The sequence below is a fragment of the Carcharodon carcharias genome, chromosome 10 (genome assembly GCF_017639515.1).
Source record: "Carcharodon carcharias isolate sCarCar2 chromosome 10, sCarCar2.pri, whole genome shotgun sequence".
NCBI lineage: Eukaryota > Metazoa > Chordata > Chondrichthyes > Lamniformes > Lamnidae > Carcharodon > Carcharodon carcharias.
This window is the reverse complement of record NC_054476.1, coordinates 140,456,226-140,480,349: the sequence shown is the minus strand read 5'-3', so window position 1 is coordinate 140,480,349 and position 24,124 is coordinate 140,456,226. Positions and strand designations below refer to the sequence as shown.

Genomic DNA, 24,124 nt, shown 5'->3' with positions numbered 1-24,124 from the left:
CTACTCTCTATAATACACATAGGGGCTGCTATTCTCTATAGCATATACAGAAGCTGAGATTCCAAACAATATGCACAGGGACTGCAATTCCCTATAACATACACAGGGACTGCTATTCTCTATAACATACACAGGGACTGCTATTCTCTATAATATACACAGGGACTACAAATTGTCTATAATATACACAGGGACTACAATTCTCTATAATATATACGGGGACTGCTATCCTCTATAATATACAACAGGGACTGCAATTCTCTATAATATACACAGGGACTGCAATTCTCTATAATATACACAGGGACTGCAATTCTCTATAATATGCACAGGGACTGCTATTCCCCATAATATAAACAGGGACTGCAGGTCTCTATAATATACACAGGGACTGCTAACCTCTATAATATTCACAGGGACTGCAATTCTCTATAATATACACCGGTACTGCAATTCTCTACAGTTTGCACAGGGGCTGCTATTCTCTATAATATACACAGGGGCTGCTATTCTCTATAATATACACTGGGGCTGCTATTCTCTATAATATACACAGGGACTACAAATTGTCTATAATATACACAGGGACTACAATTCTCTATAATATATACGGGGACTGCTATCCTCTATAATATACAACAGGGACTGCAATTCTCTATAATATACACAGGGACTGCAATTCTCTATAATATACACAGGGACTGCAATTCTCTATAATATGCACAGGGACTGCTATTCCCCATAATATAAACAGGGACTGCAGGTCTCTATAATATACACAGGGACTGCTAACCTCTATAATATTCACAGGGACTGCAATTCTCTATAATATACACCGGTACTGCAATTCTCTACAGTTTGCACAGGGGCTGCTATTCTCTATAATATACACAGGGGCTGCTATTCTCTATAATATACACTGGGGCTGCTATTCTCTACAATATACACTGGGGCTGCTATTCTCTACAATATACACTGGGGCTGCTATTCTCTACAATATACACAGGGGCTGCTATTCTCTACAAATTACACAGGGGCTGCTGTTCTCTTTAAGATATACGGGGAATGCTGTTCTTTGTAATATACACATGGGCTGATATTCTGTATAATATACACAGGAACTGCTACTCTCTATAATACACATAGGGGCTGCTATCTCTATAACATACATAGGAGATGATATTCCATGCAATATATACAGGGACTGCTATTCACTATAATGTACACAGGGACTGTTATTCCCTATAGTATACACAGAACTTTCTATTCTCTATAATATACACAGGGACTGCAATTCTCTACAATGTACACAGGGACTGCTATTCTCTATAACATACACAGGGACCGCTATTCTCTACAATGTACACAGGGACTGCTATCCTCTACAATATACGCAGGGACTGCAATTCTCTGTAATATACACTGGTACTGCTGTTCTCTACAGTATGCACAGGGGCTACTATTCTCTATAATATACACTGGGGCTGCTATTCTCTACAGTATGCACAAGGGCTACTATTCCCTATAATATACACTGTGGCTGCTATTCTCTACAAAGAACACATGAACTGATATTCTCTATATCATACACAGGAGCTGATATTCCATACAATATACACAAGGACTGCAATTGTCTATAATATACACAGGGACTGCTTTTCTTTGTAATATACACATGGGCTGATATTCTGTGTAATATACACAGCGGCTGCTACTCTGTAATATACACAGGGGCTACAATTCTCTATAACATACACAGGAGCTGCTATTCTCTATATCATACACAGGAGCTGATATTCCATACAATCTACACAGGGACTGCAATTCTTTATAATATACACAGGGACTGCTATCCTCTACAATATACGCAGGGACTGCAATTCTCTACAATATACGGAGGGACTGCTATTCCCTTTAATATACACAGGGACTGCAATTCTCTATAATATACACAGGGACTGCTATTCTCCATAAGATATACAGGGGCTGGTTTTTCTCTATTATATACACAAGGACTGCTATTCTCTACAATATACGCAGGAGCAGCTTTTCTCGATAATAGACAGAGGGGCTGCTATTCCCTATATTATACAGAGGGGCTGCAGTTCTCTACAACATAAACAGGGGCTGCTATTCCCTATAATATGCACAGGGGCTGCTATTCTCTACAATATACACAGGGGCTGCTATTCCCTATAATATACACAGAGGCTGCTATTCCCTATAACGTACATAGGGGTGGCTATTCTCTATAATATACACAGGGACTGCAATTCTCTGTAATATACACCGGTACTGCTATTCTCTACAGTATGCACACGGACTACTGTTCTCTATAATATACACAGGGGCTACTATTCTCTATAACATACACAGGGGCTGCTATTCTCTATAACATACACAGGGACTGCAATTCTCTATAATATACACAGGGGCTACTATTCTACTATTCTCTATAACATACACAGGGGCTGCTATTCTCTATAACATACACAGGAGCTGATATTCCATACAATATATACAGGGACTGCAATTCTCTATAAAATACACAGGGACTGCAATTCTCTACAATATACACAGGGACTGCAATTCTCTATAATATACACAGGGACTGCAATTCTCTATAATATAAACAGGGACCGCAATTCTCTATAATATACACAGGGACAGCAATTCTCTGTAATATACACTGGTACTGCTATTCTCTATGATATACACAGTGGCTGCTATTCTCTATAATATACACTGGGGCTACTATTCTCTATAATATACACTGGGGCTGCTATTCTCTACAATATACAACAGGCACTGCAATTCTCTATAATATACACAGGGACTGCAATTCTCTATAATATACACAGGGACTGAAATTCTCCACAATATACACAGGGACTGCAATTCTCTATAATATACACAGGGACCGCAATTCTCTATAATATACACAGGGACCGCAATTCTCTATAATATACAGAGGGACTGCAATTCTCTATAATATACAGAGGGACTGCAATTCTCTATAATATACACAGGGACTGCAATTCTCTACAATATACACAGGGACTGCAATTCTCTACAATATACACAGGGACTGCTAACCTCTATAATATACACAGGGACTGCTATTCTCTGTAATATACACAGGGACTGCTATTCTCTACAGTATGCACAGGGGTTACTATTCTCTATAATATACACAGGGGCTGCTATTCTCTACAATCTACACAGGAACTGATATTCTCTATAAGATGTACAGGGACTGCTTTTCTTTGTAATATACACATGGGCTGATATTCTGCATAATATACACAGCGGCTGCTACTCTATAATATACACAGGGGCTACTATTCTCTATAACATACAAAGGAGCTGCTATTCTCTATAACATACACAGGAGCTGATATTCCATGGGATACACACAGTTGCTGCTACTCTCTATAATACACATAGGGGCTGCTATTCTCTATAACATACACAGGAGCTGATATTCCATACAATATACACAGGGACTGCTATTCTCTATAATATACACAGGGACTGCTATTCTCTATAATATACACAGGGACTGCTATTCTCTATAATATACACAGGGACTGCTATCCTCTACAATATACGCAGGGACTGCAATTCTCTATAATATACACAGGGACTGCAATTCTCTGTTATATACACTGGTACTGCTATTCTCTGTTATATACACTGGTACTGCTATTCTCTACAGTGTGCACAGGGGCTACTATTCTCTATGATATACACTGGGGCTGCTATCCTCTATAATGTACACTGGGGCTGCTATCCTCTATAATATACAACAGGCACTGCAATTCTCTATAATATACACAGGGACTGCAATACTCTATAATATACACAGGGACTGCAATACTCTATAATATACACAGGGACTGCTATTCCCTATAATATAAACAGGGACTGCTAACCTCTATAATAGTCACAGGGACTGCTAACCTCTATAATATTCACAGGGACTGCTAACCTCTATAATATTCACAGGGACTGCTAACCTCTATAATATTCACAGGGACTGCTAACCTCTATAATATTCACAGGGACTGCTAACCTCTATAATATTCACAGGGACTGCTAACCTCTATAATATTCACAGGGACTGCTAACCTCTATAATATTCACAGGGACTGCTAACCTCTATAATATTCACAGGGACTGCTAACCTCTATAATATTCACAGGGACTGCTAACCTCTATAATATTCACAGGGACTGCTAACCTCTATAATATTCACAGGGACTGCTAACCTCTATAATATTCACAGGGACTGCTAACCTCTATAATATTCACAGGGACTGCTAACCTCTATAATATTCACAGGGACTGCTAACCTCTATAATATTCACAGGGACTGCTAACCGCTATAATATTCACAGGGACTGCTAACCTCTATAATATTCACAGGGACTGCTAACCTCTATAATATTCACAGGGACTGCTAACCTCTATAATATTCACAGGGACTGCAATTCTCTACAATATACACCGGTACTGCAATTCTCTAAAATATACACCGGTAGTGCAATTCTCTATAATATACACCGGTACTGCAATTCTCTACAGTTTGCACAGGGGCTGCTAGTCTCTATAATATATGGAGCGGCTGCTATTCTCTATAATATACACTGGGGCTGCTATTCTCTGTAACATGCACAGGGGCTGCTATTCTCTACAATATACTCAGGTCTGCTATTCTGTAATATATACACAGTAGCTGCTATTCTCCACAATATACACAGGAGCTGATATTGCATACGATATACACAGGGATTGCAATTCTCTACAATATACACAGGGACTGCTCTTCTCTATAATATACATAGGGTCCGCTATTCTCTGTAATATACACAGGGACTGCTATTCTCTACAGTATGCACAGGGGCCACTATTCTCTATGATATAGACTGGGGCTGCTATTCTCTATAATATACACTGGGGCTGCAATTCTCTATAATTCACACTGGGGCTGCTATTCTCTACAATATACACAGGAACTGATATTCTCTGTAAGATGTACAGGGTCTGCTTTTCTTTGTAATATACACATGGGCTGATATTCTGTATAATATACACAGCAGCTGCTACTCTTATAATATACACAGGGGCTACTATTCTCTATAACATACACAGGAGCTGATATTCTCTATAACATACACAGGAGCTGATATTCCATACAATATACACAGGGACTGCAATTCTCTATAATATACACAGGGACTGCTATCCTCTACGATATACACAGGGACTGCAATTCTCTATAATATACACAGGGACTGCAATTCTTTGTAATATACACTGGTACTGCTATTCTCTACAGTGTGCACAGGGGCTACTATTCTCCATGATATACACAGTGGATGCTATTCTCTATAATATACACTGGGGCTATTATTCTCTAGAATATACACTGGGGCTGCTATACTCTATAACATACACAGGAGCTGATATTCCATACAACATACACAGAAACTGCTATTCTCTATATCATACACAGGGGCTGCTATTCTCTACATCGTACACAGCAGCTGATATTCCCTATAACACAGGCAGGGACTGTTATTCTCTATAATATGCACAGGGGCTGCTATTCCCTTTCATATACACAGGGACTGCAGTTCTCGATAATATACTCAGGGACTGCTATTCACTATAACATACACACAGACTGCGATTCTCCAAAATATACACAGGGACTGCTATTCTCTACAATGTTCACAGGGACAGCCATTCTCTACAGTGTTCACATGGACTGCTATTCTCTACAGTGTTCACAGGGACTGCTATTCTCTATATTGTACAAAGGGACTGCAATTCTCTATTATATACACAGGGGCTATTATTCTCAATAATACACAGGGGCTGTTATTCTCTATAATGTATACAAGGACTGTTATTCTCTTTAATGTACACAGGGGCTGCTATTTGTATAAGATGCACAGTGGTTGCTGTTCCTAAAATATACACTGTGGCTGCTATTTTCCATAATATACACAGGAGCTGCTATTCTCTATAATATATACAGAGGCTACTATTCTCTATAACATACACAGTAGTTGTTATTATCTATAATATACACAGGGGCTGCTTTTCTCTATAATATACACAAATGCTCCTGTTCTCAATAATATACACAGGGACTGCTATTCTCAATAATATACACAGGGGCTGCTATTCTCAATAATATACACAGGGGCTGCTATTCTCAATAATATACACAGGGGCTGCTCTGCTCTATAATATACTCAGGATATTGCTCCTTGAACAGGAGATGTCAGTGTCGAATCTGATTCTATCTTTACTAAATTGCAGAAATGGATTCCCCACAGGGATGATGTGGTAATGGTTAGGTGCATGAATCTGGGCTGATTTTCTCCTCACACCAGCTAACTTATGCCTTGTTCTCTCCAGCATCCTTGGTTCAGTTTATGGAGCCAAGAATATGGTCTTCTGGGGCTGTCCGAGGCCCTCATTCCTTGCCCTGAATGTTACCCAGGAAGGAAGTGCGGACCTGGTTTTTCAGATACGAGATCAGGGTAGGTGTGGGAAGGAGCTGATATAAACCGCAATGCTCCTCTCACATGCCTCTGCACCTGCAGAAAAGACAAGAGATGCTTTTGCAAATTCTGCGGTCATCACTGCTTAACAATTGTTTGACATGGGCTGTGATAAAGTTCACTGCCTATTAGAAATGTAAGTGTCGGTTTAACTGTCAATTGCAATCTGCTTCATGCAATGAGACTTTTGTGTTCCAGTGACCAACGTAACCACACTCACAACATACTCAGTGAGAAGCTAAACTGAGGCACGTCACACCATGTAGGAAGTCAGATCAGCAGCCAAGTTCCTCCCGTCTGGAAGTGCCTGGCGATCAAAGTGGTTTCAATAGCTTCTAACAATATCCATTCATTTAACTGCAAAGTAAAACTCAAACAAAAAGATCAATCAAGGTGCCAAATAGCAAGAAATACCCTGAATAAATCGTGACTCTGTACAGCTTGGCGTGGTGTCCTAAGAGAGTGAGACGAAGATTCCAAGAGGAATTGACAGCTTCTGAATTCAAGGGTGATCACTGCATTAACTCTGAGCTCTATCAGGGATAGCTGCAGGAGCCCTGGGATAATGCTGGGATACTCAGAGATATGAAACGTAACAGAGACAAAGAGCTTGTGTGTGAGTCAGGCGGGTGCCCATGGCTGGGGGGGGCAGCCTCTCGGGATGTGGGACACACTGATTCCCCGGTGATGATGGGATCCCATGGTGAGCGTGTGATTAGTTTGCAGACGTGAGGTTGATTTGATGGGAGAACAGTGGTGGATTGTGACAGAAGCAATTTAAATCCAATCAAACCAAACTTTGGTTTTCGATCTGATCTGCAGTTCAAACCATTAAATAAAAACAAACTGGTGCCCAGGATGGAATCACAGAAACAAGGAAGGAAACATCTGGAAGCTCTCAGCAGGTCCAGCAACATCCATGTGGAGTAGATTTCTTAGGTCAAAGCTCCCTTCTTCAGGACAGTCGTGAACCTCCCGCTGACTATTTCCCCACATTAAGTGATCTGCTCGGTATTTCCACATTTTTATCATCTACAACTAAAGAAGGAACGAACCTGCATTTATATAACACCTTTCACAACAACTGTATTTATATGAAAGCTGATTCAATAGTAACTTCCAAAGGTGAAACGGTATAAATATTTGAAGGAAAACAACTCCATGACAAAGGGCAAAGGGGCGAATGAGATGAATTGGATATCTAGCTGTACCTAAGAAGCAGCACATGCACAAATGGCTTCCTTCTGTACTATATCGTCTGTTCTAGAAAAATGTCCCAAAGTGCTTCACAGGAGCGTTTTCAAATAAAATTTCACAGCGAGCCACTTAACAATATCACAGCAGGTCGCAGCTTTAAAAGAGAGAGGGGGATAGACACGCAGAGGTTTAGGAAGAGAATTTCAAGCTTAGAGCACAGCCAACAATGGTGGAACGATTTAAGCTGCAGATGCTCAAGAGGCCGGAATTGGAGGACCAGAGGGAGCTCAGGGGGTTGCAGAGCTGGGGATTATAGAGGTGTTGTCACTGGGCTAGTACTCCAGAGAGCCAAGGTAATGCTCTGGGGACCCCACATTGGAATCCCACCACAGGAACTTGAATTCAATAAAAATCTGGAATTAAAAGTCTGGTGATCACCGTGGAACCATTGCCGGCCAGTTGTTGTAAAAACCCACCTGGTTCTCTAATGTCCTTTAGGGGAGGAAATCTGTTGTCCTTATCTGGTCTGGTCTATACGTGACTCCAGACCCTGTGTTGACTCTGAAATGGCCTAGCAAACCACTCAGCAAGCTACAAAGTCACAAAAAAGGAATGAAACTGAACAGACCACCCGGCATCAACCTAGGCACCAGAAACAACAATGGCAAACTCAGCCCTGTCGACCCTGCAAAGTCCCCCTTACTAACATCTGGGGACTAGTGCCAAAATTGGGACAGCTGTTTCAGACTAGTCAAGCAACAGCCTGACATAGTCATCCTCACGGAATCATACCTTACAGATACTGTCCCAGGCACCACCATCACCATCCCTGGGCATGTCCTATCCCACAAATCCAGAAGAGGTGGTGGCACAGTGGTATACAGTTGGGAGGGAGTTCCCTGGGAGTCCTCAACATTGACTCTGAACCCCATGAAGTCTCATGGCATCAGGTCAAACATGGGCAAGGAAACCTCCTGCTGATTACCACGTACTACCCTCCCTCAGCTGATGAATCAGTGCTTCTCTATGTTGAACACAACTTGGAGGAAGCACTGAGGGTGGCAAGGGTGCAGAATGTACTCTAGATGGGGGACTTCAATGTCCATCACCAATAGTGGCTCAGCAGCACCACTACTGACTAAACTGTCCAATTCTAAATGACATAGCTGCTAGACTGGGTCTGCAGCAGTGGTGAGGGAACCAACAAGGAGGAAAAATATACTTGACCTCATCCTCACGAACCTGCCTGCCACAGATGCATCTGTCCATGACAATTCAGTAGAAGTGACCACTGCACAGTTGTTGCGGAGACAAAGTCCCACTTTCACATCGAGGATACCCCTCCATCGTGTTGCGTGGCACTACCGCCATGCTAAATGGGATAGATTTCGAACAGATCTAGCAACTCAAGACTGGGCATCCATGAAGTGCTGTGGCCATCAGGAGCAGCAGAATTGTACTCGAACACAATCTTTAACCTCATGACCCAGCATATCCCCCACTCTATCATTACCATCAAGCCTAGTGATCAACCCTGGTTCAATGAAGAGTGCAGGAGGGCATACCAGGATCAGCACCAGGCATACATAAAAATGACATTTCAACCTGGTGAAGCTATAACACAGGACTAAATTGAGGGAAAACTCTTCACTAGTTGGAGTCATACCTAGCGCAAATGAAGATGTTTGTGGTTGTTAGAGGTCAGTCATCTCAGCTCCAGGACATCACTGCAGGAGTTCCTCAGGGTAATGTCCTCGGCCCAAACGTCTTCAGCTGTTTCATCAATGACCTTCCTTCCATCATAAGGTCAGATGTGGGGATGTTCGCTGATGATTGCACAATGTTCAGCATCATTCGCGACTCCTCAGATACTGAAGCAGTTCATGTCCAAATGCAGCAAGAACTGGACAATATCCAGGCTTGGGCTGACACATGGCAAGTAACATTTGCGCCACACAAGTGCCAGGCAATGATCATCTCCAACAAGAGAGAATCTAACGATCACTTCTTGACATTCAACGGCATTACCATTGCTGAATCCCCCAATATCAACATCCTGGGGTTACCATTGGCCAGAAACTGAACTGGACTAGCCATCCAAATAATGCAGCTACAAGAGCAGGTCCGAGGCTAGGAATCCTGTGGCGAGTAACTCACCTCCTGACTCCCCAAAGCCTGTCCACCATCTACAAGGCACAAGTCAGGAGTGTGATGGAATACTCTCCACTCGCCTGGATGAATGCAACTCCAACAACACTCAAGAAGATTGACACCTTCCATGTGATTGGCACCACATCCACAAACATTCACTCCCTCCACCACTGATGCACAGTAGCAGCAGTGTGTACCATCTACAAGATGCACTTCAGGAACTCACCAAGGCTCCTTCGACAGCACCTTCTAAACCCATGACCACTACCATCTGGAAGGACAAGGGCAGCAGATCGATGGGAACACCAGCACCTGGAGGCTCCCCTCAAAGTCACTCACCATCCTGACTTGGAAATATATCACCGTTCCTTCACTGTCGATGGGTCAAATTCCTGGAACTCCCTCCCTAACAGCACTGTGGGTGCACTTACACCACATGGACTGCAGTGGTTCAAGAAGGCAGCTCACCACCACCTTCTCAAGGGCAATTAGGGATAGGCAATAAATGCTGGCCTAGCCAGCGATGCCCACATCCAGTGAATAAATAAAATAAAGGCCCATTAAAAATCCCACACACAGGATATGATGCAGTCTTTTTACACATCAAGCCTGGCCATGGGAAAAGCATGGAAAGCAGCAGTGGAACTGTGTCCCAATGGGAAACTGCAGCCCTGGGATCAGTACAGCAAGAGGGCAATGAATGGGTGAAACCATCGCCCAGAGCAATGTAATGGGGGTGGGTATGTCTGCGGGGTGGTATATGTGTGGCAGGGTGAGGGTGGGGAAGAAAGCGGAGATAGACTAGCAGGCCTCTCTTAGGATCTGCCCACAGTGAGGTTTTGAATCTTGCAATTGGGTGAATTTGTCTCGATCAATTTCAGTGAATCCTTCAGAACTGAGATCACCTCATGACTCTATTCCAAGCCGAACTGACCCAACATCCTTCAATTTTTTTCATTCATTAGCAGGATATGGGTTTCGCTGGCTGGGCCAACATTTATTGCCCATCCCTAATTGTCCTTGAGAAGGTGGTGGTGAGCTGCCTTCTTGAATCGCTGTGTGTAGGCACACCCTCAGTGCTGTTAGGGAGTTCCAGGATTTTGACCCAGCGACAGTGAAGGAACGGCGATATATTTCCAAGTCAAGATGATGAGTGGCTTCAACTCATGTTTGTATCACTTTCATTGTCCTATACTTCACCTAAAAAGAGCAGTAATCTGCAAACTTTACTGGAATACATAGCAGAGAAACAGGCCTTTTGGCCCAACCACTCTGTGCTGTTGTTTACACTCCAAGAGTCTCTTCCTATTCCATCTGCCTCACATGTGGTGTACTTGCCCACATCCCTTGCATGATAACTTTCCAGGTGGCATCTTATCAAAAGGCATTTAATAAGGTGCCATATGGAAAGTTATTATGCAAATTAAGAGCTCATGCTGTAAGGATTAATGTATTATCATGGATAGAGGATTGGTTAGCTAACATGAAGCAGAAAGTAGGGATAAATGTGCCATTTCAGGGTGGCAAGCTGGAACTAGTGGAGTGCCACAGGGATCAGTGCTGAGGCCTCAACTATTCACAATCTACATCAATGATTTGGATAAAGGGAGCGAATGTATGGTAGCTAAATTTGCCGATGACACCAAGATAGATAGGAAAGTAAGTTGTCAAGAGGAGGTGGAGAGTCTGCAAACAGGTTAAGTGAGTGGGCAAAAAATTGGCAGATGGAGTATAATATGGGAAAATGTGAGCTTGTTCACTTTGGCAGGAAGAATAGAAAAGCAGCAAATTATTTAGATGGAGATAGATTGCAGAACTCTACAGTACAGAGGGATCTGGGTGTCCTGGTAGATGAATCACAAAAAGTTAGTATGCAGGTACAGCAAGTGATTAGGAAGGCAACTGGAATGTTGGTGTTTATTGCAACGGGAATGGAATATAAAAGTAGGGAAGAGTTGCTACATTTGTACAGGACCTTGGTGAGATCGCATCTGGAGCACTGTGTACAGTTTTGGCCTCCTTGCTTAAGAAAGGATATAAATGCATTGGAAGCGGTTCAGAGAAGGTTCACTCGACTGATTCCTGAATGGGGGGTGGGGTGGGGGGTTATCTTACGAGGAAAGGTTGGACAGGCTGGGTTTGTATCCATTGGAGTTTAGAAGAATGAGAGGTGACCTTATTGAAACATATATGATCCTGAGGGGACTTGACAGGGTGGATGCTGAAAGGATGTTTCCCTTCTTGGGGGAGTCTAGAAGTAGAGAAGTAGAAAAAAAAGTTAGAGAGTAGTTTAAAAATAAGGGGTCTCCATTTAATACTGAGATGAGGGTCATTCATCTGTGGAATTCTCTTCCCCAGAGAGGAGTGGAGGCTGGGTCTTTGAATATTTTTGAGGCTAAGTCAGATGGATTCTTGATTGACAAGGAAGTCAAAGGGTACAGGGGTAGGCAGGGAAGTAGAATTGAGGCCACAATCAGGTCGGCTGAGATCTTATCTAATGACCTTGGAGATTCAAAGGGCCAAATGGCCTACACCTGTTCCTAATTCATATTTTCATATGTATCCACGTCTTTCAGCTTATCTTTCTATTCCCTTTTCTCTCATCAACCTCTTAAGGGGATCTGAACTATTTGCTTCAACCACTTCCTGTGAAGAAAGATTCATCTGTGGCTCACACAGAAGGTTATGGATAGTATTAGATTAAAAGAAGAGGCTTATAATGTTACAAAGAATAGTAGTAAATCTGAGGATTGGGAGTGTTTCAGAAACCAGCAAAGGGCCACCAAAAAGTTGATTAAAAAGGAAAAAAATAGAGGCTGAGAGTAAACTAGCCAGGAATATAAAAACAGATTGGAAGAGCTTTTTACAAGTATATCAAAAGGAAGTGAGTAGCTAAAGTAAATATTGGCCCTTTAGAGTCAGAAGCAGGAGAAATTATCACGGGGAATAAGGAAATGGCAGAAACATTGAACAAATATCGTGTGTCTGTCTTCACGGTAAAAGACATACCGGAAATAGAGAGTAATAACAAAGAACAAAGAACAAAGAAAAGTACAGCACAGGAACAGGCCCTTTGGCCCTCTAAGCCTGCGCTGATCATATTGCCCATCAACTAAAACATTTTGCACTTCCGGAGTCCATATCTCTCTATTCCCATCTTATTCATGTATTTGTCAAGCTGCCTCTTAAACACCACTATCGTACCTGCTTCCACCACCTCCTCTGGCAGCGAATTCCAGACACTCACTACCCTCTGTGTAAAAAAAACTTGCCATGCACATCACCTTTATAGTTTTCTCCTCTCGCCTTAAATCTATGTCCCCTAGTAATTGACTCTTCCACCCTGGGAAAAAGCTTCTGGCTATCTACTCTGTCCATGCTACTCTTAATTTTGTAAACTTCTATCAAGTCGCCCCTCAATCTCTGTCGCTCTAGTGAGAACAATCCGAGTTTCTCCAACCTCTCCTCACAGCTAATAACCTCCAGACCAGGCAGCATCCTGGTAAACCTCCTCTGCACCCTCTCCAATGCCTCCACATCCTTCTGGTGATGTGGCGATCAGAATTGCACACAATATTCCAAGTGTGGCCTAGCCAACGTTCTATACAGCTGCAGCATGACTTTCTAGCTTTTACACTCAATACCCCTGCCAATGAAGGCAAGCATGCCATATGCCTTCCTGATTACCTTATCCACCTGCGTTGCCACTTTCAGTGACCTGTGGACCTGTACACCCAGATCCCTCTGCCCATCAATGCACTTAAGGGTTCCGCCACTTACTGTATAATTCCTGCCTGTATTAGACCTTCCAAAATGCATTACCTCACATTTGTCCGGATTAAACTTCATCTGCTGTTTCTCTGCCCAAGTCTCCAACCGATCTATATCCCATTGTATCCTTTGACAATCCTCTTCACTATCTGCAACTCCTCCAACCTTAGTGTCATCTGCAAACTTACTAATTAGCCCAGTTCCATTTTCCTCCAAATCATTTATGTATACTACAAACAGCAAAGGTCCCAGCACTGATCCCTGCGGAACTCCACCAGTCACAGCTCTCCATTCAGAAAAGCACCCTTCCACTGCTAATCTCCGTCTTCTATGACCAAGCCAATTCTGTATCCATCTTGCCAGCTCACCTCTGATCCCGTGCGACTTTACCTTCTGTACCAGTCTGCCATGAGGGACCTTGTCTAAGGCCTTACTGAAATCCATGTACATAACATCCACTGCCCTTCCATTGTCAAACACCTTTGTCATTTCCTCGAAAAACTTGATCAAGTTAGTGAGACACGACCTCCCCTTCACAAAACCATGCTACCTCTCACTAATATGCCCATTTACTTCCAAATGGTAGTAAATCCTGTCATGAAGAATATTCTCCAATAATTTCCCTACCACTGATATAAGGCTCACCAACCTGTAATTTCCTGGATTATCCCTGCTACTCTTCTTAAACAATGGAACAACATTGGCCATTCTCCAGTCCTCTGGGACCTCACCCATAGCCAGTGAGGATACAAAGATTTCTGTCAAGGCCTCAGCAATCTCCTCCCTTGCCTCCCTCAGTACCCTGGGGTAGATCCCATCTGGCCCTGGGGACTTATCCACCTTAATATTCTTCAAGATGCCTAAAGCCTCCTCTTTTTTGATCTCAACATGATCTAGGTTATCTACACACTCTTCCCTAGACAAATCAACTGCTAAGTCCTTCTCTTTGGTGAATACTGATGAGAAGTATTCATTTAGTATCTTTCCCGTCTCTTCTAGCTCTACACACAGATTCCCACCTCTGTCCCTGAGTGGGCTTACCCTTTCCCTGGCTACCCTCTTGCTTTTTACATATGTATAAAAGACCTTAAGAACGAGGAAATCATGGTACTTAGTTTCATCAGAGAAAAAGTACTGGGGAAACTTAAGGGACTAAAATCCAATAAATCTCCAGGACCTGATGGTCTATATCATAGGATTCAACAGTCCCAGCAGATTGGAAGTTGGCAAATGTCACACCGCTATCCAAACAAGGAGGGAGTGAGGAAACAGGGAACTACAGGCCAGTTGGCCTGACATCAGTCATCAGGAAAATGCAGGGAACTATTACTTAAGGAAGTCACGCAGAAAATCATAGTTTGATCAGAACAAGTGGTGTTACGAAAGGGAAATAGTGTTTAACAAACATAATAGTTTTTTTGAGGATATAACTAGCAAGATAGGCAAAGACAAACCAGTAGACGTTGTATACTTGGGTTTTCAAAAAGGTATTCGATAAGGAGCCACAGAAAAGATACACCATATAAGGGCTCATGGAGTTTAGGGTAATATATTAACATGGATAGAGGATTGTTTAGCCGAAAGGAAGCTAAGAGTAGGGATAAATGGGACATTATCAAGTTGGCAGGCTGTGACTAGTAGAATGTCACATGAACTAAAGCTAAGGCCTCACCCATTTACCATCTATATTAATGAGTTAGACAAACAGGCTGGGATTAATGTATCAAAATTAGCTGATGATACAAAGCTAGGTGGAAAGGAAATTTGTGAGGACACAAAGAGATTGTAAAGAGATACGGACAGGTTAAAAGAGTGGGCAACAAGATGGCAGATGAAGTATAATGGTGGGGGAAGGGGGGAAGTGTGAGGTTACTCACTTTGGTAGTAAGAATAGAAAAGCCGAATATATTTTATAAGACATGAAACTTGATGTTCAGAGAGACTTGCGTGTACCTATACAAGGGACACAAAAAGTTAGCATGCAGGCACATTAGGAAATTAGGAAAACAAATGTCATGTTGGCCTTTATTGCAATGGGACTGGAGTGCAAGAATAAATAAATATTGCTAAATTTTACAGGGCTTTGGTGAGACTAGACCTGGAGTACTGTGTGCAATTTTTATCTTTACATTTAAGAAAGGAAATGCACTGTAACTTCTCCAGTCCAGAATGCTTGGGACCAAGTCATTTCTGGATGTTGAAATTTTGTGGATTATAGAATGGCATTAGAATGTCTAACCACAAGTGTGTGTGAGAACCAGAAAACAGCATCAATATCAATATTTACCTGAAACATAAAACAGTGATAACATTTTTTCTATTCATTCTTCCATGGGATGTGGGTGTCTTTGGCAAGGCCAACATAGGAACATAGGAGGAGAAGGAGGCCATTCAGCCCCTCAAGCCTGCTCCACCATTCAACAAGATCCTGGCTGATCTCCTACCTCAGTGCCATCTTCCCACATTATCCCCATATCTCTTGATGTATTTGTCATCTAGAAATCTATCGACCTCTGCTTTGAACATACTGAGTGACTGAGCTTCCATGGCCCTCTGGGATAGAGAATTCCAAAGATTCACTTTGCCTCTGACAAAAGAAATCTCTTTTCATCTCCTAATGGCCTATCTCTTATTCCGAGACTGTGTCTCCTGGTTCTCGACCCCCTAACCAGGGGAAACGTCCTTCCTGCATTTACCTTGTCGAGTCCTGTAAGAATTTTGTACACTTCAATGAGGTCACCTCTCATTCTTCTAAACTCTAGAGGATATAGACCCAGTCTCCTCAATCTTTCCTCACAGAACAAACCCAATATCCCAGGAATCAGTCTGGTGAACCTTCGCTGCACTCCCTCTAAGGCACATATATCCTTCCTTAGATAAGGAGACTAAAACTGTACACAGTACTCCAGGTGTGATCTCACAAGGCTCTATACAACTGAAGCAAGACTTCTTTACTCCTGTACTCAAATCCCCTTGCAATAAAGGCCAACATACCATTTGCCTTCCTAATTGCTTGCTGCGCCTGCATGTTAGCTTCCAGTGACTTATGCACAAAAATATCCAGGCCGCTTTTGACATCAACACTTTGCAACCTCTCCCCATTTAAGAAATACTCTGCATTTCTGTTTTTCCTACCAAAGTGGATAACTTCACATTTTTCCACATTATATTCCATCTGCCATGTTCTTGCCTCACTTAGCCTGTCTAATCCCCTTGAAGCCTCTTTGCATCCTCCTCATAACTCACATTTCCATTAAGTTTTGTGTCTTCAGCAAACTTGGAAATGTTACATTTGGTCCCCAGACCTAAATCATTAATATAGATTGTGAATAACTGGGGCCCCAAGCACTGATCCTTGCGGTACCACTAGTCACAGCCTGCCATCCTGAGAATAATCCGTTTAAACCTACTCTGTTCTCTGTCCATTTACCAATCCTCAATCCATGCCAATGTTTCCCCCAATCCCATGTGTTCTAATTTTGCCTACTGACCTCCTGTGTGGGACCTTATCAATAGCCTTCTGAAAACCCAAATACACCACATCCACTGGTTCTCCCTTATCTATTCTGCTATTAACATCCCTAAAAACTCCCAACAGATTTATCAAATGTGATTTCCCTTTCATAAATCTATGTTGACTCTGCCCAATCCTACCATTATTTTCTAAGTGTCCAGTTATCACATCTTTTAGAATAGATTCTAGCATTTTCCCTACTACAGATGTCAGGCTAACAGGTCTGTAGTTCCCTGGTTTCTCTCTCCCTCCTTTTTTAAAATAGTGGGGTTACATTTGCTACCTTCCAATCTGCAGGCAGCGTTCCAAAATCTATAAAATAGTGAAAGGTGATCACCAACGCATCCACTATCTCTACAACCACCTCTTTTAATACTCTGGGATGTCGATTATCAGGTCCAAGGGATTTATCAATTTTCAGTCCCATTAATTTCTCCAGGACTACAACTTTACTAAAGCTAATTTCTTTCAGAACCTCAATCTCATTAGTCCATAAGACCATAAGGAGCAGAAGTAGGCCATTTGGCCCATCGAGTCTGCTCTGCCATTCAATGAGATCATGGCTGATTTGATAATCCTCAACTCCACCTTCCTGCCTTTTCCCCATAACCCGTGATTCCCTTACTGATTAAAAATCTGTCTATCTCAGCCTTAAATATAAATATCCCAGCCTCCACAGCCCCCTGCGGTAAAGAATTCCACAGATTCACTAACCTCTGAGAGAAGAAATTCCTCCTCATCTCTGTCTTAAATGGGCGACCTCTTACTCTGAGATTATGCCCCATGGTCCTAGGCTCTCCCACAAGGTGAAACAACCTCTCAGCATAGATTCTGTCAAGCCCCCTAAGAATCTTATATGTTTCAATAAGGTCACTTCTCATTCTTTTAAACTCCAATGAGTACAGGCCCAACCTACTCAACCTCTCCACATAAGAAAATCCCTCCATCCCCAGGATCAACCTAGTGAGCCTTCTCTGGACTGCCTCCAATGCCAGTATGTATTTCCTTAGATAAGGGGACCAAAACTGTTCACAGTATTCTAGGTGTGGTCTAACCAGTGCCTTGTATAGTTTTAGCAAAACTTCCCTATTTTTATTCTCCATTCCCTTTGAAATAAAGGCCAACATTTCATTTGCCTTCCCTATTACCTGCTGAACTTGTGTGTTAGTTTTTTGTGATTCATGCACAAGAACCCCCAAATCCCTGTGCTGCAGCTTTCTGCAGTCTTTCTCCATGTAAATAATATTCAGCTCCTCTATTCTTCCTGTCACGTGCATAACCTCACATTTTCCCACACATTCCATCTGCCACTTTTTTGCCCACTCACTTAACCTGTCAATATCCCTCTGTAGACTCCTTGTGTCATCCTCACCACTTACCTTCCCATCTATCTTTGTATCATCTGCAAGTTTGGCAACAGTACATTCACGTCCCTCCCTTGGCTCCCCAATATTTTAGGAAGGTTTTTTGTATTTTCCTCCATGAAGACAGACACAAAATATTTGTTTAGCTTCTCTGTGATTTCCTAATGCCCCATTATAAATTCTCCATTCTCTGCCTGTAATAGGCCCAGATTTATTTTTACTAACCTTTTCCTTATACAAATCTATAGAAGCTTTTACGTTCCTCCCTAGTTTACTGTTATATTTTATTTTTGCTTTCCTTATCAATTCCTTGGTTTTCTTTTGCTGAATTTGACAATTCTCCCAATCCTCAGGCTTGCTACTTTTTTCGGCAACTTTAATGCCTCTTCCTTTGATCTGATGGAATCCTTAACTTCTCTCGTTAGATCAGATGGTTAGATCAGTTTTCTTGCTGTCTTTTTGTGCCTTAAAGGAATGTAAATTTGTTGCAAACCATGTATCAATTTTTTAAATGTTAGCTATTCTATGTCTTCCATTATATCTTCTCATGTAGTTCCCCAATATACTACAACTAACTTGCCCCTCATACCTTCGTAGTTTCCCTTTTTTAGACTGAAGACCCTAGTTTCAGATGGAACTGCATCACTTTCGAACCATGTAAAATTCCTACATATCATGGTCACTCTTCCCTAAAGGCTCCTTTACGATGAGTTTATTTATTAGCCCTTTCTCATTGCACAATACTGGATCTAAAATATCCCATTCTCTAGTTGGTTCCTCAACATACTGTTCTAGAAAATCATCTGGTATACATTCCAGGAATATGTCCTCCACAGCATAGTGCAAATTAGTTTTACCCATTCTACATGTAGATTGAAAGTCTATAAATGTTACATGCACCTGATTTATAACATGCCGTACGTTAACATTACTATTTGGAGGCCCACCAATGTTTGCTGCCCCTTGCTGTTTCTTAGCTCCACTCAAACTGATTCTACATCCTGATCTTCTGATCTAAGATTTTCTCTCCCTGATTTACTGATCCCATCCATTATTAACAGTGCTACCCCACCTCCTTTTCCTTTTTGCCGATCCTTCCTAAATGCCAAATATCCTTGAACCTTCAGTTCCCAGTTTGGTCACAGTGCAGCCATGTCTCTGGAGATGGCCGTTAGGTCATATCTTTAATTACCCATCCCTAATTACCCTTGAACTAAGTGGCTTGCTAGGCCATTTCAGCGCGCAGTTAAGAGTCAACCCCATTGTTGTGGGTCTGGAGTCTCATGTAGGCCAGTCCAAGTAAGGATGGCAGATTTCCTTCCCTGAACAACATGAGTGAACCAAATGAGTTTTTACAATTGAAGATGGTGCCATGGTCACCATTATTCCACCATCTGTTGTGGTGGGATTTGAACCTATGTTCACAAAGCATTTGCCTGGGCCTCTAGATTGCTAGTCCAGTGACATTACCACTGCACCAAATGCTGCATCGTTCATGCTTCGGCTCCCCAAGTATGACGGTAAAATGATGCTGAGTTGCTTGGGACTGCTGCAAAGATTTCCAGACAACTGGTGTGTCTGAGCAATAGATTTCTGAATTGGAAGGTGACATTGAATGTATATTGGAGAAGGTACAGTGAAGGCTAACTAGATTGTTCCCGGGATGACAGGGCTGTCTGAGGTAGGGACGGAGAAAAAATTGCATCTACATAATTTAAAGTTTAGAAGAATGAGACGTGATAGAATCGCAGAATATTTACAGCACACAAGGAGGCCATTCAGCCCATTATGTTGGTACTGGCTGTCTAGAGGAGAAATTCACTGTGTGCCACACCCAACCCATTTCCAATAACAAAACATATTTTTCCATTTCAGATACCAATCTATTTCCATTTTAAAAGCCTCAAATTGACATGCCTCCACCACAGAGTCTGGCAGTGCATTCCTGACTCGAACAACACGCTTTCATTAAAAGATTCTCATCAAGTTCCCATTGCTTTCCTTGCAAATTATGCAAAATCAGTGCCTAGTGTACTCCAGTGTTTTACAGTGACAGACCTGTCCCCACCAGTACTGTACCCTTGTTATACAGTGACAGACCTGTCCCCAACAGCACTGTACCCTAGTATTATACAGTGACAGATCTGTCCCCACCAGTACTGTACCCCAGTGTTATACAGTGAAAGACCTGTCCCCACAAGTACTGTACCCCAGCGTTATACAGTAACAGACCTCTCCCTACTAGTTCTGTAACCCAGTATTATACAGTGACAGGCTTGTCCCCACCAGTACTCTAGCCCAGTGTTATACAGTGACAGACCTCTCCTCACCAGTAGTTGTACCCCACTGTTACACAGTGAAAGACCCGTCCCCACCAGTACTGTACCCCAGTGTTATAAAGTGACACACCTGTCTCAACCAGTAATGTAACCCAGTGTTACACAGTGAGAGACCTGTCCCCAGCAGGACAGAACCGCAGTGTTATACAGTGACACACCAGTCTCCAGCAGTACAGTACACCAGTGTTATACAGTGACAGATTGTCCCCACCTGTACTGTACACCAGTGTTATACAGTGACACACCTGTCCCAACAGTACTGTACCCGAATGTTAAACAGTGACAGACCTGTCCACACCAGTACTGTATCCCAGTATTATACAGTGAAAGAAATGGCCCCAACTGTACTGTACCCCAGTGTTATAAAGTGACACACCTGTCTCAACCATTAATGTAACCGTGTTATACAGTGACAGACCTGGCCCCACCAGTACTGTACCCGTGTTATACAGTAACACACCTGTCCCCACCAGTACTGTACCCCAGTGTTATACAGTAACACACCTGTCCCCACCAGTACTCTACCCCAGTGTTATACAGTGACACACCTGTCCCCACTATTACTCTACCCCACTGTTATACAGTGACAGACATGTCCCCACCAGTACTGTACCTCAGTGTTATAAAGTGACACACCTGTCTCAACCAGTAATGTAACCCAGTGTTACACAGTGAGAGACCTGTCCCCAGCAGGACAGAACCGCAGTGTTATACAGTGACACACCAGTCTCCAGCAGTACAGTACACCAGTGTTATACAGTGACAGATTGTCCCCACCTGTACTGTACACCAGTGTTATACAGTGACACACCTGTCCCAACAGTACTGTACCCGAATGTTAAACAGTGACAGACCTGTCCACACCAGTACTGTATCCCAGTATTATACAGTGAAAGAAATGGCCCCAACTGTACTGTACCCCAGTGTTATAAAGTGACACACCTGTCTCAACCATTAATGTAACCGTGTTATACAGTGACAGACCTGTCCCCACCAGTACTGTACCCGTGTTATACAGTAACACACCTGTCCCCACCAGTACTGTACCCCAGTGTTATACAGTAACACACCTGTCCCCACCAGTACTCTACCCCAGTGTTATACAGTGACACACCTGTCCCCACTATTACTCTACCCCACTGTTATACAGTGACAGACATGTCCCCACCAGTGCTGTACCCCAGTGTTATACACTGACAGACCTGCCTCTACCAGTGCTGTACCCCAGTGTTATACAGTGACACACCTGTCCCCACCAGTACTCTACCCCAGTGTTATAGTGACACACCTGTCCCCACCATTACTCTACCCCACTGTTATACAGAGACACACCTGTCCCCACCAGTACTCTATCCCAGTGTTATACAGTGACACACCTGTCCCCACCATTACTCTATCCCACTGTTATACAGGGACAGACATGTCCCCACCAGTGCTGTACCCCAGTGTTATACAGTGACACACCTGTCCCCACCATTACTCTACCCCAGTGTTACACAGTGACAGACCTGTCCCCACCATTACTCTACCCCAGTGTTACACAGTGACAGACTGGTAACTATTAGTGGTTTCCCTCGTCTTCTCAGCCCCTACCTGCTGAACTTCCATCCTCCTGCTCTGAGCTTGTGTATCCGTCGCTTCCTCCGCTGGACGGACGCTTTGAGCCACCAGGAACTCTGAGCAGTTGGTGTCTTTTGAATCTGAGTCTTGAACCCGAAGTGCTGCCGCTGTCCCAGAACCGGTTTACTCTCTGTGCCCTCCGAAGGCCGCTCGGCCCATGCTGATCGGGGATCGGAGAGGCAGAATCCCTTTCACTGTCCACATGTTCCTCGTGTTCCTGATTCATCTCCTCCTGGCCCGGGTTAGTCTCTCCCTGTCCCGGGTCCTCCTCTCCCTGTCCCGGGTCAGTCTCTCCCTGGCCCGGGTTCTCCTCTCCCTGTCCTGGGTCAGTCTCTCCCTCGCCCGGGTCCTCCTCTCCCTGTCCCGGGTCAGTCTCTCCCTGGCCCGGGTCCTCCTCTCCCTGTCCCGGGTTATTTTGTTTCTCTTTCTGGGAGTCGCGGCTACATTTGTATCCCGTGTGCTCGGGGTGAATCCTCTGTCCCTCTGGAAGTTCCAGTGTCCCGGGATTGTCCGGAGTCCCGGCTTTGTCCAGTGTTTCTCCCTTGTCCAGTGTCCCTCCCCTGGGCTCAGTTTTGGCCGCCAGTCGTTCCAGCGCCGTTTGCAGATAAATGACTTTGAATTTCTCCTGGGCCAACTGCTGCTGCCTGGTTCGGAGTCTCTCCTTACTCCGCTCCAGCTCAGACTCCAGCTCCGCCAGGGTCTGGATGTCCATGTGAGGAGCCTGTCCCCCCGGGAACTCCAGCAGCCAGTGCCGCTCAAACTCCTCCGGCTCCCACATCCCCAGGGCCGCCCGATCCGCCACTCGGGGCCGCGGCTCCAGCGCAGTTCACCCCGCTTCCGCCTCCTGAACACCCGCCCTGGCCCCCAGGGCCACCCCCGCTAAACACCCCCGCTAAACACCAAGCACCCTCCCCACCCCCAGCCCTCACCCCAACTACCCTCACCCCCCCCAAACTCCCCTACCCTCCCCCACCCCCACCCCCGTACCCTCACCCCCAAACCTCACTCCCCCCAACCTCCCCTACTCTGCCCCACCCCCAGCCCTCACCCCCTAACCTCACTCACCCCAAACTCCCCTACCCTCAGCCCCCCACCCCCAAACCTCACTCCCCCAACCTCCCCTACCCTCCCTACCCTCAGCCCCCCAACTCCGCTTCCCTCACTCGCCAACCCGCCTCTACCCTAAACCCCACCAACCCCCCTACCCTCACCCCCCAAACCCCCTACACTCACCCACCCCCAAACCTCACTCCCCCCAACCTCCCCTACTCTGCCCCACCCCCAGCCCTCACCCCCTACCCTCACTCCCCCCAACCTTCCCTACCCTCAGCCAATGTACCTTCACCAGCCAACCCCCCCCAACCTCACCCTGCCATCCTCACCGCCCAACCCCCCTTAACCTCAACCCCCTACCCTCAGCCCAACCCCCTACCCTCACCCCACCTACCCTCACTCCCCCCAACATCCCCTACCCTCAGACACCCTACCCTCAAGCCCCCCAATCCTCCCTGCCCTCAGGCCCCCCACCGGTCCTTACCCTCAGCCCTCCAACCCCACTTCCCTCACAACCCAACCCACCTACCCTCACCC

At 44.1% G+C, this 24,124-nt stretch overlaps 1 protein-coding gene across 1 annotated transcript in view; it reads right to left on the bottom strand.

Annotated features, from left to right (window-relative positions):
• The window catches only part of abr (ABR activator of RhoGEF and GTPase), a 215,987-nt gene extending 192,624 nt beyond the window's left edge, over nt 1-23,363 (bottom strand). Inside the window, exon 1 of the mRNA XM_041197333.1 lies at nt 22,508-23,363. Coding sequence (XP_041053267.1) covers nt 22,508-23,312 — 805 coding nt within the window. The 5' untranslated portion in view covers nt 23,313-23,363. The remainder of the gene's footprint in view (nt 1-22,507) is intronic.
• Nucleotides 23,364-24,124: the final 761 nt, after the last annotated feature.